The sequence below is a fragment of the Amblyomma americanum genome, chromosome 5, assembly GCF_052857255.1.
Source record: "Amblyomma americanum isolate KBUSLIRL-KWMA chromosome 5, ASM5285725v1, whole genome shotgun sequence".
NCBI classification, from domain to species: Eukaryota; Metazoa; Arthropoda; class Arachnida; order Ixodida; family Ixodidae; genus Amblyomma; species Amblyomma americanum.
This window is the reverse complement of record NC_135501.1, coordinates 167,421,783-167,441,276: the sequence shown is the minus strand read 5'-3', so window position 1 is coordinate 167,441,276 and position 19,494 is coordinate 167,421,783. Positions and strand designations below refer to the sequence as shown.

General features: G+C 44.7%; 2 protein-coding genes across 3 annotated transcripts in view; one reads left to right on the top strand and one right to left on the bottom strand.

The window, feature by feature from the left end:
- barr (non-SMC condensin I complex subunit H) overlaps positions 1-17,216 on the bottom strand; it is a 30,652-nt gene extending 13,436 nt beyond the window's left edge. Inside the window, exons 1-10 of one of the 2 annotated variants that reach the window (XM_077665777.1) lie at positions 16,910-17,216; positions 16,476-16,664; positions 15,923-16,013; positions 15,753-15,842; positions 15,533-15,662; positions 14,504-14,580; positions 13,110-13,175; positions 12,051-12,216; positions 9,003-9,103; positions 4,312-4,490 (exon numbers count right to left, since the gene is read on the bottom strand). In XM_077665777.1, the coding sequence (XP_077521903.1) occupies positions 4,312-4,490; positions 9,003-9,103; positions 12,051-12,216; positions 13,110-13,175; positions 14,504-14,580; positions 15,533-15,662; positions 15,753-15,842; positions 15,923-16,013; positions 16,476-16,657 (1,082 nt within the window). In that variant the 5' untranslated portion in view covers positions 16,658-16,664; positions 16,910-17,216. Of the gene's footprint in view, positions 1-4,311; positions 4,491-9,002; positions 9,104-12,050; positions 12,217-13,109; positions 13,176-14,503; positions 14,581-15,532; positions 15,663-15,752; positions 15,843-15,922; positions 16,014-16,475; positions 16,680-16,909 lie in introns of both variants that reach the window. The other variant, XM_077665778.1, reaches the window with a different exon arrangement.
- A 535-nt stretch (positions 17,217-17,751) lies between these two features.
- On the top strand, positions 17,752-19,494 carry LOC144135238 (swi5-dependent recombination DNA repair protein 1 homolog). The gene is made up of 3 exons (XM_077667972.1): positions 17,752-17,998; positions 18,350-18,460; positions 19,269-19,494. The coding sequence occupies exons 1-3, from the start codon at positions 17,939-17,941 to the stop codon at positions 19,446-19,448; spliced, it is 351 nt and encodes a 116-aa protein (XP_077524098.1). The 5' UTR covers positions 17,752-17,938; the 3' UTR covers positions 19,449-19,494.

The window sequence follows — 19,494 nt, the reverse complement described above, 5'->3', positions numbered from 1 at the left end:
TGCGACTCATCCCAAGCCGTTCCTTCTTGCCCTCGACTCCGAGGGTATAAAAAGGAGCTGCCCCGGACGCCAGAGAGAGACTTCGATTTCTTCCTTCGAGTAACGTGGTCGCCCTGACCGGCTGCTCTTTTGCGATGCCAGAATAAACAAGTTGTTCTGTTGCCAGTCGACTCATCCTTTGCCGGGACCTTCGGATGTTTCCAGCTTTGCCCCAGGCCGCCAGGCCAACGCTACCCTTGGGGCTTGCAACCCATTTGCAACAGCACAGAAGCTCAGATGGCCAAACTACATTCTCCAGTTGGCACTAAGTGACAAGATATTAGTAGCACTAGAAACCAAAAAAGCTGTAGCACGTGAGTGCACTGTCAAACCATGTACTTTGCCCACGTGAGCCAGACAGCGCAGACATCACCTCTCCACGCAAACCTGTGGAGCTACACCCTTCATGCAGAACAGGGAGCGGCGCCACAGCATTTTCAAAAGCGGGATACAGTAGCCGACAGGCAATTCGGACTCCAATAATTCGGACTTGTAGGATGTTTCGGACTTTGATGAGGCACCGTCAGTCACCCCATAGAAACGCATACATATTCGCGACGGATATTTCGGACTTAATAGCCCAAAAGTTCGATTTTTCGGACTAATTTCAGTCGCCTGCGGGCCACAATCGGCCATCTTATCGGCTTTTCGCCGACGCGAAAGGCACCATCTTGGATTGAGGTGGATTTACGCTGCAGTTGGATTGGCTTGACACACTTTCAGTACCTCACTGTTGCCAGTAGAGGTCCCTGCGCTCTCTGACACTTCGAGATGGCAGCCGGATTGTCGTCGCCGTTAACTTGTTTTTGTCGCAGACGTTGTCGCGGGCAGTTGTCGCTTGTCTCATACCGCCCATACATTGAAAATTGGTTGTTGGGGGAAGGAAGTTGTGGAGGAGCTATCTCACATCTCAGCGGGAAGGGATAAAGGAGGGACTGAGAGAAGAAAAAGGAAGAAAGAGGTGCCGTAATGGAGGGCTCCAGAATAATTTTGACCACCTGGGGATCTTTGTGCACTGACATCGCACAGCACAGAGGCGCCTTTGCGTTTCGCCTCCATCGAAACGTGGCCACCGTGGTCGGGTTCCAACCCGGGTACTCCGGATCAGTAGCCGAGCGCCCCAAGCACTGAGCCCCCGCAGCGGGTTTCATACGTTCACCATTCGCCGTTTCGTCACCTGGGTTTTTCTAATCGCTTCGACCAAGTGGCACTCAGTCTTCACAAAGTTACATCCGTTCGCCGTTTTGTGATTGCGTCCGGCGGTCCGGCTGCTTTGAACGAAAAGTGCCTTTTCTTTGCGTATGTGCGACGAGCGGTGTGGTGCACACTCTGGTTGTGGACAACATGGCCCCGCCGGGTCCGTCAAAGAAACGTGGGAAGTATTCCAGCTAAATGCAGTGACCTTGCTGTCTAGCGTGTACAGTGAAAGCACAACTTTGGCGCAAATACAGGCGCAAATCGTCGCCAACAAGAGAAATTTTCCGCAAGGTAAAATCAGTGACATTTTTAAGCCGATTTCATCTCAATAAAGTGATTTTTTTGTACTTCAGGGATTTTTCGAACTGTTTGATTATTCAGACCATCTTTCGGGTCCCTTCGAGTCCGAAAAATCGGTCGCCGACTGTATAAACTTAAATTCATGCATTTCCAGAACAAATCTCGAGTAAAATGATAGCTTGCACAAAGCCTCCTCATAACAATGAGGGTTTACTGTAACGATTGCACTCCCACAGCGGCAGTAGCAGCGTGCCCATTTTGCTGTGCAACTCAAGTTAACTGCTGACAGCAGAGGAGTTCCTGGACTTGTTTCAGTATATTAAGAGAAATAGGCAAAAACCAGCACTGAAGAACAAACGAACATGAAGAAAGCCTGTAACCCTTTTACTATTTGTCTTGCAGTTTACAAAAACGCTGTTCTCACATCTTACGCCACTGCCATCGGCACCATTAAAAAAGGCCACAAAAGAGCTTTGCACCAGGGGTAAGAGAAGCGATACTAGATACTACTGAGTCAACATCATCCTCCTGTAAAAACTTCTAACCTTGCTTAGATAGCACCAGAGATATTTACAATTAAAAGCAACGCTGCACCATTTCCCTCTCCACTCAACGACAGACTGAACAAGAAAAAAAAAATTAAGTTTATAGGCTGGGACCCTGCTCCATCCACAAATGCATGACCTGGCTTGGTTGTTTACTTTTTATTTTGCCATTTGCTCCATCACTACAGCACGTGAGTCGTATGATGTAGTCCGACAGGCTTCATACAAGAAACCAGCTCCATCGGACATCACCAGAAGGAATTCTAAAAAAGATTTCATATGAGGATTTCTGGTTATCTTGAAGACTTGTACAGATCGCGAGCGCTCAATAGTCTTTACATATTGAACTTTTTACCGTCACTTTCAAAACCATTGCCTTTAAGGGGAGATGCAGCTTTCAGCAAATTTTTTTGATGTCTTATGCTCAGTTTCCTACGAATACATATTAGAAATAATTTGGTGACTACCCTCACGAAACTTCACTGTTATATCCCCAGGAAATTGTTTTCTAGCATATATTTTTCTTATGAATCTTGTGAAAAGGCTGCACAGTTAAGAAAATGCGGCAGAAGGCTGGTTCAACATATACTGCGTTCCTACTGGCATGCTGCTGGTCTCAAGACATTCTCAGAATCTTATTTTTGGGAGGGGGGGTGGGGGGTGGGGGGAAAAATTTTGGTCTAGAATTTTTGCGATGCATAGTCCGCTGACATATCTGGAGCGAGCAAAAATTTAAAATTCAGAAATTTGAAAAATAATGTTTTGACCTGCACTATAATCACAGAAGTGCAGCAAAAGAAGTCGTGCCAAACACATAAAACAGTGGTGAACAAATCTGCTCCACAAGGTCAGTTTATAGGAAAAAAACAAAATGGAGAGAAATGCCTACCGTTTGACCATTGCCCCGCAATACAGAGTCGCCACGTATCACAAAACAGTATGTTTAGAGTACTTCCTGGTCAATTTCAGCAACGAAACTTCGAGACATCACAAAAACAAAGCACACAAGCAATACAACAATTTTTAAAAAATCAAATTATGGGGCATTTTTGAGGATTTCAAAGTCACCTCCCCCCTTAAACAGAGGATGTATCAAAACAGAACACTTAAATGCCTGCACAATCTCAGCAAAGGGAAGCGTTCAGAGTTCAGAACACAAACTTTCATAACCGCAAGCCCCCTACGCCTAATCCATATGACAACTCGTCAGTGTTTGCTTTATTAAGCGTCATCAACGTACATTTCCCACGCAGTGTTTAAAACACAATAACAATTTTTTGTCGCTTTTTCTTTTTTTAAGACACTATTTTATTTAGCAAATACTGCCGGCCTGAGTTACAGGCCTTAGGCAGGAGTGGCGTACAGACAGTGATAAAAACGAGAAGTATGTTGCAACAGAAGTAGCAAGCGAACAGTCAAAACCAGAACATACAACACCAAAACGATTACAAAGGCAGGGAACTGGCAGTGACATCGAACTTGGCAATGAACGAAGGCATCGAACTTTGCCCAAAACAGGGATGCATATGAACCCTATGCTTCATCCGGTGCTTGTAAAAATAAATTCACCGATTCGCAATTAAAAACGTCAGTGGGTAAACCATTCCATTCAGCGATGGTATGGGGAAAAGAACAAGCATTTAAACACTTTATCAAAACGCGACAACTTTTTTAGAACGGTAGGAGCGTGTAGGGCGGCAAGATGTGAGCTGAACTAAAATTCCTTCCTCTGTTTTTATTTTATTGTAATAATATAAGTGGAATAACTCATTTCTCATGATGACGACATATGGCCAGCTGTTCGAAGTCCTGCGGTTTGCAGTAGGGCTGTTGGGGAAATATTCTAACTGTAAGAATTAAAAATAAACCTGGCTGCTTTGCATTGGACATTCTCTATTTTAAGTTTGTTAGTTTCGGTCCAGGGATCCCACACAGCCGCAGCATATTCCAATATTGGCCGAACAAATGTTTTGTAAGCTGAAAGCTTTATTTCTTGTGTGGATTGTGCCAGCGTTCTTCTCAAACAGTGCAGTGAAGAAGAAGAATGGAAAGAAAAGGCCCATTCGTGCTCACTGCAATGCAGAAGCAACTAAAGTTATGTCCGTACACTGCCCCGCAACAAGCAAACCAACATTTGAGCAGAAACTTGATGCCAGCAAACTTTTCGACTCTGTGATCCTTCCTCCCGAGGATGGCACACAGAGCATGGCAGAAAATAACGGTTGCTTACTTGAAGACATCCTGCGGCTCGTCCTCCAAGCAGGAGTCCCCGTCGTCAAAGAGGGCAGCACTCTCGCAGTCCATGTCATCGATGTCACACATGGATGGCGCACCCACCATCGGCTCGTCCGTGGCCGCAATGCTGGCGCTCGCATTCAGCTTGGAGAATGTGTCCACCGTTCCTGTGAACTAAAATGAAACAGGAGAGTGAAAGAATGGAGCTTTGAGTAAATCCCAGAGACAGTGAAAGAAAAAAAAAATTATGGAAGGCATTTAAACTACTTAGGTGCTTTGAATTCAAAAGCACTATTTTCTTTTTATTTCCTTTTATTCTTCTAAAAATTTCTTTCTAATCACACATCTAGTCATTAGCACATAGTCATAAGGCAATGCATATACCAGGTTCACCTTTGTTCGCCAAGAACGAATGCGGTTTTGTGGCCTATGGTTTGCATGCTTGCCCCGCAATCTGAAGGTACTGGGTTCGATTCCCTGTACCTTCAAAAGAAATTTTTGCTTTCATACCGCGGTGATGTCACCTCGGATTTCTGGTACCACTGCTGCTGGTCAATATCAACAGCGGGGTTTGTTGCCAATGAGCCACAGAATGCCTTCGCATTAATAAAGCAACGCGAGAATTGCCCCTCCTGCACCCCCTCCCACGCAGGCTTCTTTCCATTTCATGGCCTCCTTTGTGAAACCTTTGTCAACTGGAGTGCTTTAGGGGTTCTCCAAGCACTAAGCCCATGAGTGCCTAAATCCCCCACATTCCCCTTAACCATTCTTGGGACCAACCATACTGTAACTGATTATAGCACTATCACCGTACAGGCAGTAATTATTGAATTTAGAAATTTTTCTAGGGAGCCGTGAAACTGCCCAAGTTTGTTTTTTTTTGCGCGAGTGTTACAAAGGGTTACAAATATACAAAGGGTTGTTCCTCAGCATCTTTTCAAAGGTGTTCAGGTTTCGCTAGGCTTTTGAAAAGATAGAGGTACTTCGGCCTATGTAACGTCGGTTAAGACAAACTACAACAACTGCTTGCCACTTTTTCTCGTAAGAGAAAACATCCCACTCTTGAAATGAAGTACTACCGTGACACACGACTGGCCGAGGATTGGGAGCATTTTTCCCGCACTGTGCTCTATGCTCTTCAGCACATCGATAGTGTAGTATGTAACATAAAGAAGGGCTGGAACTAAACTGCACAGCTGGCAAGACTTTTTAAGTTTTTATGGGACCTTTGACTAGACAGGAGCACTCCAGCGCCTTGCTTTGCAGCGGATACAGTAGCCTCTCAATAATCCGAACTCAAAGGGGACTGAAAGATGCTTCTAACTGCGAGGAGTTAAGAGTAGGACCCCTTTATAGTAAAGCCACTTAGAACAACAAAAATCTTTACTATATCAGGGTCTTCACTATATCAGTTGTTGGCGGTGGCATGGTCCTGAGGATGCTATCTGGCAATTCGATTGCCTACTTAGTCAACGTACAGCATTAGTTTAGAAAAACACTTATAAATACATCCTACTCTAGTCATCCCAATACACACAAACAATCTATTTTGTTTTGTTTTAGTTTTAGATTTGAAGAAGTACCACACTTGAATGAATAAAACTCGGCCGCGAATAGAATTTGAGCTGGGTTCCATGTGAAAACCAAAGCGTTGCTTGAACACTACGTCCTCTTCAGCGGCCTCGATGTCCTTTAAGAGGCAATAGTTATGAAACACGCGACAGAGCCAAGTGTGGCAAAACTGCCCAAGCAGTGCTAATGCACTTCCGCTTTTTTCCACCGCTGCCTCATGCTTAGCGATGTTCAGTGCAATGAATGTTCGCATTTTCTTTTCCCTATTCCTCACTGCACTTTCGCTGTCTTTGCTTTCTCTCCGGTGTACGGCGCCTTCTTTCTACATTCATAGCAAGCTTTATTATTTTTTTTTAGGGCATGCCACATGCTTTGCCTCAAAGCCCCAAGGCTTTCGAAAAGTTGGCTTCTCCTCGCAACTAAAAAACTCAGTGGTGAAGCCATCTCAAAAAGTGCCGTTTTATAATCCTCTGTATCCATACGACTCCAAATGCGTGCCTCGCGATCCTGGGCTGCGCGCATGCCGCGATGCCATCATTCCACAGAAAGTATGTCTCTACAGCCAGACACTATTCACTATAACTGTTTGTTTATTAAAGATGCCTGTATTATAAACGAGAAAAGTGTACAGGAAAGCATCTAGGAAGGCGAAATGAGACCGCAGCTTCACTTTTATATCAGTGTTCACTATAGCGGGGTTCTACTTTTTATATACACCTGAAACTGAAAGGTTCAAAGCATTAGTCCAAATAAGTCGAAGATTTACATTCGTGAGATTCCGCTACTATATGGCAGGTCCACAGCTCTGTATGCTACTGATGCATTAAGTAGCAAGTACGTATTAAGTGCGCACTGCCACTAACAAAAAATCTTAATCAAAAAAGCACGTACTTTCGTGACAAGGGCTAGGAGAAAATCTCACTAAGGACCGATTATCAGCCTGTCGTAAATATGAAAGAATTACTGCTGGCATAACAGCGAAAATAAAATCCACACACTGGCTTAAACTGCTTCTTTGATTTCTATGACAAGGCTTATTTTCTAGCAACTTCAACAAGGAGCCACTATCGAGAATACACAATTTTAGTAAGTCAACACTGGACACTGCCCATAAAACACTTCCAAGCTTTCCATGTAAGAACTCCTATCGAAATAGAACGAAACAGTGAATCAAAGAAAGAAAATATTTACTACTTACACGTCTCTGCTGCAAAGTAAAAACAAGAGAGAAAGGAATGACACTCTTTAAAGCCACCTTGATACACTGAAAGCAAACCTCAACACAACGAACTCAGTAAAATCTACACTTTACTTTGTCACACCGAAATTTTGCTACATCAAAATTCATCTCACACTGTGCAAGAACTCCTAGAATACATGTTGCCGGATCACCTACGAGAGATGCCCTTATCTGCGGTAAAAGTGGCCCATTACTTATGTGTGTACCCGCCGTGGTGGCTCAGAGGTTAGCGAGTTCGGCTACTGAGCCGGGATTCCCGGGTTCAAGCCCGGCCACGGCAGCCGTGCTTCGACGGGGGCGAAACGCAAAGGCACCCGTGTCCTGTGCAATGTCAGTGCACGCTAAAGATTGCAAGGTGGTGGAAATTTTTCCGGAGTACGACCCCGCTTTCTTCCTTCTCTCACCCCCTCCTTTATCCCTTCCCTTATGGCCAGGTTCTGGTGTCCTCAGGGATACCAGACAGATACTGCTGTGTTATTTCCTTTCCCCAAAACCAATTTTTCAATTTTTTGTTACTTATGTGCTTTCTTTGCCATCAATGGCATTATGTGTCATACAACCATAGAAATTTCTGTCTTGTGAGCTGTCAAACCCCCTCAGCACGTATACTGCATCAAGCACCTCACAGGTGATGAGGGCAGCATACCCGCCTTGAAATTTTGGTTTTGCTGGCATCTTTGTCCTCGTACGGGCCCCTGAGCACATCGCCAACACAACCTAAACCAAGAGCGCATTCTGTCACCACAGCCGCCGCTTTGTAGGAGGGAGGCAAGGAACGAAGAGAACGGAGATGGGCCATGCCCTTTCTACATTTAGGCAAGAGTGCAAAGAAAAGTCCCAGTGAAATGAAATCGGGCCCGCATCGCACCTCGTCACTTTGCCACTGCAAACGCAAAAATTTTAGCACAGCACGATCCCTGGAGCGCTTTTCGTGCATGCGCAAGCAGAGCTGGGTTCCCAAATAAATAAATCACACCAGCAGAACATGGATTGCGCTGTGCCAAACCTGTTTCATGTGCCTTTGTGCGTGTGCACGCAGTGAGAATCGGGAACAAGACTGCGAGGTGTGAAGCCAGCGAAAACATTCTGTTATGTTGAAAGTGTAGCAAAATTTACTCCGTCATACTGAAGATGAAATACATGGCACTCCAAGGTCCCGAGGATATAAAAACTAAAGTACTTTGCCACATCGAAGGTTACATTACATTGAAGTTCGTTACATAGAGGTTTAACTACACATCTCACACCTGTAACACACGTCAAGGTTTCCAAGGAAAAGCTGCATTAAAACAAAAAAATGTGCCAATTCTTCAGGAATGGCCATTACTTACACGCTTCTGCTGCATCTAATAAAAGACAAAAAAGAGAACATGTGTTTCTACAGCCACTCAACACACTAAGGCAGGAATAAAATTAAATGAAGCAGAAATCAAATTAAGTAAGCGGGGGGGCAAACTTAACGGTCTTAACACAAAGTCCAAGGACTGTTTTCTAATACCAAAACAGAATAAAAAGTGTTAATCAAGGAGATGTCTACTACTTACAAGTTGTAGCTGTAAGACAGAACGAAAGACAAAAGAGGAGTAAGTTTTTGACTGCCAACTCAATGTACTTGGGCAGCAATCCAATGAAAACTAGACATCCGACAACTGCAACCGACCCAAATGTGACAACACAAGAGTTTTCATTGCTAAAAGATACTTTTCTGAAACCATACCCTTTATTCATTTAGACAGATACCTTGCCCAAATAACATCAAGGATCAAAAACTTTCTGAAAAAATAATCAAGGTACATTTCTAAACTGTGAAATATGCTCGACACCTCACAGCTGCAAAATTCTAGACTGAAAAAGCACAGTGTCACGATACTCACATCGTGTCGTTCCGCTTCAACGCTTTCATTGCTCCACATGTAGCCAAGGCGGGGGTCAGAACAGATTCCATTCCTGTTCTTCACACATCTCTGCAGAAAACCTGGTAAGAAAAAAGAAAATCTCAATTCCAGTGCAGCAGTAAGCCACCCAAATGGACAAAGTAACTCAGCTTCATTTCATTTAGAAGCACAATTACATAACAGTGCTATCTCATCTCACAGCATACTGCATGAATTCTTCACAACACAGAATGTACATGTTAACATCTTTTGGAACATTATGCCCATAGAACACTATGCATCTGTAGTGCCTGAAGCTCTACAGGTTATGAATCTGAAACATGGAACACAACAACGGATTGGTTTGCCTGTACATGCAGCCTGGAAACAAGTGACGCAGAAAGCATTTGCAACCGCAAGCGGAAATTGCATAGCATATTGACACAAATACAACACTAGCTTTTTTTCCTTCACTCCAACGGCTTCAGAATGCATCTGGCATTATATTCAAAACCAAGGTATGAATATATAAACTTTATTTTCTCACCTCTCCTCAAATAGCTACAGACCTTCACCACCAGACTTACAAGCTACTACAAGAACTCAGCTTTTCACTGACATTGGAACCGCATGGCACACCAGGAAAACCGACAGGGGAAAGTCTCACCAAACTACCCCTTGCGTTACATTCGTGATCGAGTTATGTATTAAGTACGGTACATTCCGGCCATATGTAATGGCTGCAAACAACTCCATTTTTGATGCTGCTGCTTGCATGTTCCACAAACATTTGCAAAAAATGTGCACAAAACAGTGAACAAACCAGCCTTTCATCTTATCACAAGTGTCCTGGGACTACCACCATCACTCGCCATGTGCGAGCAACCTGTGGCAAGGACCACGTCAGGTCTGTTCGATCTGCCCGCACTACACGAACTGGTTCCCGCGCTGCTGCACTTCGAAATTCATTTAGCAGGTGCAGCACGGTATCTTCTGCACACCTCCATTCGTTTCAAAGCTCTACATCGTGCAGGTACACTTCAGGAAAAGATAGTTCAGACAATCCGAAACAACCAAGTGATCTCCCATGTTAACAGAGCAGGACGCGTGTTCCCTGCGCTCTCTCGCTCTTTGTTGTCTACCATATGATATGCGAGCCAATAATCTACAGACATCTTCATGCAGTATGAATCCAACGGGAATAAGCTGCAGAACTGCCTGTGTGCTTTATGTACTAGCATGCCAGAGACCACCAGCTGGCATCACCTACTTCCAGTTGACGTAACGGACGAACAGGCAGTGCACATATCATTTTGTAGAATTTTATTTTAACTGAAATGCTTCGGAGAATTGCGCATGGAAATTCAAAACTACTAGGTGGCGTTGCATGACTTACCCGAAACGCCATGCGTTTCCCAGGCTTCCGTAGTAATGAACTTTCCCACCTAAGAATGCATGCAGTAAAAATGCAAGCTTTTTTTCTGCAGACGGTGATGAATTAGTGGTCTTTGAGGAAAGGAAATGGCACAGTGGACACCTCAGCCATGCCATGAGGAAAGGGAGGAAGGTGGAAGGGCAAGAAGAAAGAAATAGGCACCGTAGTGGATGGCTCTGGAATATTTTCACCCACCTAGGGGTCTTTAACATGCACTTACATCACACAGCACATGGGCACCTTTTGCGTTTTGCCTCCATCAAAACATGGCTGCTGCGGCTGGGTTTGAACCCAGGTACCATGGCTCAGTAGCCAAGCCCCCAGAGCCCAGACAGTGGAAGAGAAAAATTAACACCACTTTCAACTGCGAGCCTTAACTATGTAACTACCAGTACAGTGGCGAACAACCATCACTGTTCACTTTCGTTATTTCTGAATCTTTAGGTTTTGATTCTGGTCATGCTATATCCCCACTGTGCAATCCAGAACAGAAAAGCTTCGCTTTTTTAATTTAAAATATGGCATCATGACGCCGCCAAGACGAACTCAAGGGCACCGCAACAAGAGAACATGTCACCTCACTTGATGCCAAGGTGACCATGCAGCTACCCACACCGCCGGAGATGGCTGGAACAAAAGCCCGGTGGAAAGCATGCATGCGCACAGGCCGCAGCACTGACCCGCACTCTCATTCTCCCATCAAACAGGATTTCATCAGTTGCAGTTGCCTTGAATGGCAGAGAGATGCAGTGGCCTTACGGACAAGAACTCCCGTCATTTGGCATTAGCAGCAGCTTGTTTTGGCGCATCTTTGGTACAACTTCGGAAAAAAAGCTGTTTGTAGGAGCACACAGCAGCTTTACTGAAATGGCGCAGGTTGGCGCAATATGCGCAGGTTTCCCATCACTGGGTTAGGGAATTTCCTGGTGTAGACGTTTCCAACCTGACTGCTGCCATATTGCTCGCTGGACTGCTCTTTCTGCCTGGCGCTACAACCGCTCTTTGGGCCTCCTTATTAGACACTTGTAGCATACCGTGTACAATGTTACCGTTACCAGAGTACCGGGAGCCTGCACACCGTCAGTGCACATGCGCAGATCGCCTTGAAGCACACCTTAAGGTACCCGGCAGCTTCGCACACACCTGCTGCATCGGGACCAATCAGTGCGTGCACACTGGCAGCAGGCCAACTCTCAACATTCCAGTAATGATAACATCGTACGCTAAAGGTGTCTCCTGTTCACTAATCCAATGTGCGCCCCTGCCGTAGCCGCAGTGGATTGGTACTGACAGGGGCAAAAAGCTTTCAGCAAGCAGTATGGCAGCAATCAGATTGGGAACGTCTATATGGCCTATAGGGTACAGGACGGGGAAACCTGGACATCAACGGAAGAGACCTTCGTCCTCATGTGGAGTGGAAGTAACATGAACAGTGAATGATGAAAATACTGAGTAATGCAGTATTTATTATCAGGCACTTTTCTCGCCACCCTGAAGAGCGAGCAGTTAAATAATGGCAACACATTCGTTTTACAACGGCACCGGATCATGTCACAATTATCCCCGCAGGAAATGCGCAGAAGGTAAGCCATGCACCTGTAAAGAGAACTTGCCTACTGGTGCCTTGGTCCAAGTGTCTTTGATGCTTTCGTGAGCCCTCGGGATGTCAAGGAACATGAGCTCTGCTCTGTCACTGAATGAGTGAATGTGGTTCAGGACAAAGCAGTCCGATGTTCCAGTCGTGCTATGAAGTCGGATGTACTCCTGGAGTGGATCAGCCTAGTAAGGACAAGAAAAAAAGAACGGAAATGAAAAGGACACCTCCAAACAAGATGCACGAAGGGACACCACTGTTGCACTTGTGACGACACCTCTTCTCACCCTGCAATATTTGACAAAAGAATGGTACTGCACTAAAAGCTGCACGGCTGATCAGGGTTCGCACCACAGTGGGTGGCAGTGGTTTCGTCACGCACCAGTCTGTCCGACCGCCCAAGTCCCACCCACTACCACCCACCTTTCTTGGCGGAGACTGGGGGCTTCAAGTGTTACGGCTGATAGAAATCTCTGCGACGTTATCGCCGAAAGCAGGCAAGTTTTTTAAGCAGAGCCAGGCTATCACACAACAGTATTCTAGTAGACTCATCAATGCTGAGCCTCTGCCTGCCGCGCTGCCCAAGGCACCAAGTTAAGACATCTTGGTGCGACACGGCAGCAGTGCAGCCTCCTTCACAGGCGGTGTCATCGGATGTGAAGAGGTTCTACCGCGCTATCTGTGAATAGTGCTTGGTGAGCACAAAGTTAGCATTATTTCGACCAAACAAAATAACGGAAGTGTCACGAGGACAGAATGAAGGAAAACACGTCAGCGCCGGAATGGCGAGACGCTGTCTGGAGAGAAAATGCAAAGACCAGTGACACACTAATCATCACCCTGACCGATCAGTGTGGCACAGTGTTACGCCAATGCCAATGCTGCAGAACCAGGAAACGTACACTTAACAATCGTCACTGTAAAATGCACTTAGCACTTTGCTGATACATGTGTGGCCAATGCAGTGTCTTTTTGTGACGCACTGTACACCATGATAGCCACCATAAGAATGTCTCAGAAGGCATGCCCTCATAGTAGACAAACCTTGTGCACCAGGTAATGCACAGGAGATACTTACGGGCCGAGCAGTTTCCACCTTGTCGAGTGTGATGGTCTTCTCGTTCCGCACCAAAGTGGAGGCACTCTGAAAAGGAAGCCACAGGCAATTTTCACATCCATGCCACTGAAACACTGGGGTCCATCAGAACAGAGGCATGACAAGCACTATACTTTTAAACAAAATCAATGTAGCAGCATGTAAGTGAAAGCTTGTATTTAAAAATGTTATGTACACGAACGATATTAAAGGGAGGCGCATAGTTCGAATCGCAAAAATCTTGAGAAAAAAATTTATAAAACATCAGATTTGCTGTCTGCAAGGTCTTTTTAATCACATCCCAAAAAATCTTCTATTAAAACTGCCCAGAAGTGGTTTAAAAAAAATGTTGGTAGGGTTTTAACGTTAAATCGAGTAGACGTACGAAAGCATGTGTTCATTCTTCGCCTCTTTTTTCTGGAATCTGCATGTGCACGCAAATGTTTCTCGTTCTTCATCTTCACACCCTCTCTCCACTCGGCGGCAGCTGGCACAGTGCCCTCCTCCAATTGGCTACAGCTGGCGCGACGCTCCTCCGAACTAACCTGATCTTATCAGAGTTATTCAGAGGCTTCACACAAGATCCTTGTCTGGGTTTGACCCCACTGAGCAGTGCTTTTGCACTAAAAAACTTAAGGAGGTACCGCATGTTATTCCGCACTTAGCCATACCAACCCATCAGCAATTTTTTTCCAAGCTTAATTATGTTGAGGCCTAATTTTTCCTGACATTTGAGATTGATCTGTTCAGGGAGCACTAAGAACTATTTGAGAAAAAACTGCTTTCAATGACCATATTTCTGAAATCACTGTCAGGTGCTTCCTGCTACACAGCTTTGTAATTGGTAATTTGCAAGCCTATTCCGCGGTTAAACAAACTACACAACCCAAAGTGAAATGATTACCGTATAATCTCGTGTAAGGGCCACACCCCGTTTTGGACAGGTAATTCAGAAAAAAGAAACAAGGTTATATATCTTTTTAGTCATGCATGGGCTGCATGTCCAAAACTTGCAACCGAATTTTTCAAGTGCGACCCTTACACGAGGTTATAGTGCATGTAGTTGTTTAGATGCGAAGTTTCATGCCAAACTGCCCCAAAACAACAATGCATTACTGTTTTGTTCAAACGAGGCATCACTTTTCTAAAGGTTATCCCAACTGGTTGCCACAACATGGGAGCAAGCCACCTTGCTATATGCATGATATATGCTACATGCCTGATATGTGCATTAAAAAAGCTACGACTTTGTACCGCTAGCAGACTGAAAAGCTACAAGCTCCTCTATCAACCAGTGCAATTCAAGGTGTTCACAATGTATGGACAATTTAACGTCTCATGCACATTCTGCATACATACACAATGTGTCCACTTACACGGTTCTTTGTTTTCTTTGCAGGTGTTTTGCCGGTAGCTAGTGGCTGGTCAGGATTGTCCTCGTCTCCTTCATTCCCTAGGAAAAGTAAGAGTTGTGGTAGGTAAAGATAACAAAATGCACAGATAGGGGCTAGATATTCAAGCTTGCTATGCCCTTCCACAGTGAATGTCTGTTTCTTGTCTTTGCGAAAAAAAACTTGCAGGTTTAGCCAAATGTTCTCTTGATAGAACATTACACCAATAACAAAGTGAAACTGTCCTGCATCAATAGACTAGCGTATTCCAATCACAGCGAGAGACTACTCCCAACAGAAAGCAGCTTCGATAAGCTCAGCTAAAAAAAAAATGAAGTGTAGGCATTGCTACATCAGCACAATACGAGTACCACCATAAGTTTAGTATGTTATGTGGGATGTAACGTCCAAAAGCTGCACATGGACTATTAAGAGATCGTAGCGCACGGCTCCAGATGATCTGCAACCACCCGATGCATAGACACTGCACTATACATGGGCGTGCTTAGCATTTGCCCTGCAAAAAAAATCTCAGCTGCTACAGCTGAGATTTTATCTCATCACCTTGGGCGCAGCAGCCAAGAGAAGCAGCCACCAAGCCATCACGGCAGGCTCACAAATTTAGTACAGATGCTGAAAGTATATTTTAGGCTCATTACTAAGTTCATGATTTTGGTAGCAGCAAACAATGAACACCGCAACTACAAGTATGGTCTGCCACAAAAGTTGCGGGAGCCGCGATGCGTGGCGGAGCGAAGCAAAACTGCATTGCTGTGTACGTCTGCCGTCACTAAGCATAATGTTGAGGCTCACGGCCCGCGTGGCGAGGCATTGCCATGAGCCTCAACACCACTCTGATATCAGATGGCACAGCAATGCAGTTTTGCTTCACTCCGCCACGCACTGCAGTTCCTGCAAACTTCTGTGGCTGACAGTACGCAAGTGGATCTGTTAAATATTCTCTACAGCACCACCAAGCATTGTATAAATAATGCAAGGAAGGCTTATATTTACCTTTCAAATCACGCTTCCTTAGTTTTGAAGAGACTCCCAGTTCTCCAGCGATATGCAGCGCTTCGGAATGCACATGGTCCACACGATGCGCGTAGATCTTTGCACTAGCATCCAGTGAACAACCGGCGCTCTGAGAAAAACGGAATCGGGCCGCCACGATGATGCGAGGAGCTGATTTCACTAAGCAGTGCTACAAAGGAAATGAACAAAACATTCTAACCTGGAAGTTTGTCGATCCATCTTTCTCTTCCAGGACCTTCTTCAAAAGGTCAATTAGGTGCAGATGAAACGCATTCTTGATTGTAATTTTCTGAAAACCGTAATTCACCGAACTGTTACTAAAGGCAGCTCAGCAGACCTTTCTCTTCACGATTTTGAAAAAGAGCTCACATTTTCATTGGACAGGCGAATGCAGTTGGAGTAGTGTTCAGCCAGCTGCACATCTGAGAACGTAGGCGGGCCCAGACCCACAGACTTGCGCCTGGAAACACGCACACAAAAAAAGGCTCAAACAACTATCATGACCAGCAAAGAAAATAACGGGACTTTGGCGATGAAGCTGAATTGTTTCACATCCACGTAGAGCGCATCCATTCATATTTTAATGGTTTACTGTAATCCACACATTCACAATAAGGCTGCATTTATTTTAGGTGGTGTGCAAAATGAAGGGGTAAAATAAAGTTCTTCCGTTCATATTGTGCTTCACAAACTCTTAATTTCTGCGGGTCCACGACACCTCTAGAGCTCTTTAATGCATCCTCCCCGCCCCCCTGCCCCGCCCCCTCCGTCTGTAACACACTCAAAAGGGGGCGGACAACTTCGGCGCTCAATTATAACGCTTCTCCAGTCCATAACTTCCGCGACAGTTAAGACAACTGCATAAAAACGCACACTCGGCCCAGTTACCGAAACAAGACGTGCGGTTCAAAAGGCGACCTACTTCCTTCCCGGAGTTCCGGGAGATTCCATATGCTGCGCATGAAGTTCTTGTAGCAGTTCCTGCTGACGGCTGTGTCTTTCCGCATTGTCGTCATTGGGCTCTTCCAACGCCGAATCGCCGTAGAAACTGGCGCGTGCGTTCCTTGTCTGTCTCCGCGGCGTAGTCATCTTCACCTCGGGCATTCTGATGCTGGAAGGCAGCAGACTACTCTTGCATTCGTTTCCGGCTTTCAAGTTTAATTTGTTAGTAGCAAGCAAGCGAATTAGTTGAAGCAGAGCAACTAACGGCCGCACCGTTTGTAGGCACACTTCCCGAGTGACTTACGCAGGCGAGCTCACAGAAACGGGGACTGACGCTGCGTCTCGCCGGCGAAAGTTCGACACGAAGAGTGCGGCACATAAAATTGTATTCGCCGGCAATTTTACTTTACTTACATGCAGAAGACCAGCAACGCTGTTCACTAGCGTCGGATACTTCCATTCAACAAAAACCGCCGTCTGCAATGGGTCCGTCCGAGACCGCCTCACACAATCGCGCCTTTTTGAACAAAGAGCGCCTTGTGAGAAAACAAAAGTAACAAGCGCAAAGCGCTTAAAGAAAGAAGCAAAGAATTAATAGAAAAAATATCCAAGAATTTTGACAAAAAATTGAACAACACTGATAGATGTAGAAGCAACAAATTTTTGATTTCCTTTGCGCGGGACTATTTTTCTTCTCGCAGTGGTATTAATGCGCTCCAGTGTCGGCCTCATTCTTCCCCCATGGTCGGCTTCGTAAACTTCGCTATTCAAACAAAAACCCCATAAAATAACCGAGTTTTCATTACGGAAAGGCTAGTCGCTTCTCTTTTATGCTTGGGGCGATGACGGGTATTATTTTGCTAATAAGAATAAGCTATCACGTGCTTTCTTCGTAACTATTAAACAATCTTCCTTTTCTTTTGCTCTTCAACTATGCATGCTCTCCTTCATCAATCCCTTGAACATTTAATGCTTCACTTAAGATTATTTTCTGAAAACTGATAATACCTTTGTTTGTTTTATACGCCCAAGCATTTTTTAAACAAAACTAAAATTATGATGATGATGATAGTGCCTGTCTTCACTTTTGAGAAAATTGTTTTCTTTACAAAAAATATTGCATTTTGTTTGTTATATAATTATACTATCCTTCATAGAATACGCATGTGCTTTCAGTGATTTCATTTGAAGACTGGAAATTCTGAGTGTTCTTACTGGTTGTGATTTACAAACTCCGAGCATCATCATCGGTATCTAGCGTCAAACACGGCGGGCGACCCAAAATGGTATTGCAACGCCTGTCCGATGCGTCCGATAAGCGTAACTGTGATTAACCGTTATTGTTCAGCACGATTGATCCAAAAAAGACGTTCTAATAATAACTAATTTAATATGCATTCACAGTAATACGCACTCTGCCGAAGCTTTCGTGACTGTTCGAGCATGGATAAAACGCCGACACAGGGACCAAGCGTGCCTCGAACAGAAACTTCAGAAGAGATGGTAGATACTTATCAATATCTTCATTTAGTGTGGCTTTATTTGATCTGATATTTATTGAAATGAACACTGCTTGTACACGCGTTCCACATTCTCATGTGGCAAGCCGAAAGCCTTCTTTGCATAGTTGCTTCGGATGCTAGCATACATTCTGCTCGTCTTTTTGCATTTACATCCAAGACGTCTGCTAATCCCTCGAGGTATTTGTGTACGTCTTTCAGCTCTACGGAGGAATTTTAGGTGTTGTGCACCTGCAATAATCGAGCTGTTGTAATACACATAAGGGAACATTTTAAAAAGACATTGCATTGCTTCACGGTAAGTTGACAAGTTGTCTTCTCTCTTCTGCTGCAGAAAAATGAAGTAGCCTTGCTTCGGAAAGCCATAGCGGACGTACAGCAAGAGGTGACTCGCAAAGAAGGCATCCTCAGACAACTGAACATAGTGAAAGCTCATCGGAAAAAGGTATACGCCTTCATCAAGCTGTCTTTTCCTCAATGAAGTAATCGTGAAACATGGCGTAATGAATTCTGCCGGTATTCTGTGCACTCTACATAGTAACCCCACTGCAGAGTGAACCTATATGAGAACAAAATAATGTTCGTTCTAGCATGATGAATATTGTGCTTTGCTACTATGGCACTATTAGGAAAGGGAGGTAGCGGTGGTCTTTAGTAATCACTGGAGATGTTAGCCTGCTAATCTACTGGGCAAGCTATTCCAGGTCAGGGTGATGGCACCATTAAGCCACGTCAGACACAACAGTGGACATGGCAGGTGGTAGAGTTTGAAATCCCAGTGCGATAAGACGGCAAAGAAAGCAATGCGACATATTGTTATTAGCTGCTGGGCAGGCTAGTTATGCTTGTTGATATGACATTATTTACCACTGTCAAGAATAGTGCACTTACAATGGGGCAAAGGACTGAATTTGCGTTGCGCACATGCTTCCAACAGACTCTATGCATGCCCTATATCAGGTAACATCCAGTCAGCCAAAGACACTCTAGTACAAGTGTTTGCGTGAATCAGTCCATGTGTTTGATACACAATACCAAAATGCCGCAGTGCTAGTAACAGTCATGTCCTGGACATTCCTGTCACTTTCTTTTTGTGCTTCTATTGCTAATGATTACTCTTGGATGTCCTGAACCTGCAGCTCCCACATTTAGTGCACATCCTATTCAGTTAGTAATTATGGGTACAGAAACCATGTTGTACCACGTCCACTATGCAGTTAAAGTGAGCGCTGCTATGTGCCTTTCCTGTACAGAACCAAGAAGAGCCCATTGATGACCTGATTGACCAGTGGCGCTCGGCAGCTCAGCAAGCCATTTTGGATTTCCAACAAAATATGCCTGAACCAAAGCCAGGCCTGAAGGATATCCTCTCCCAATTTCAAATCGAACATTCTGCAATAGGCTACAGTGAGGATGAAGACTGCTTTGTATAGGTTGGCAGTTGTCTTTAACAGAAATAAATCATTTTTGTTTAAGCTG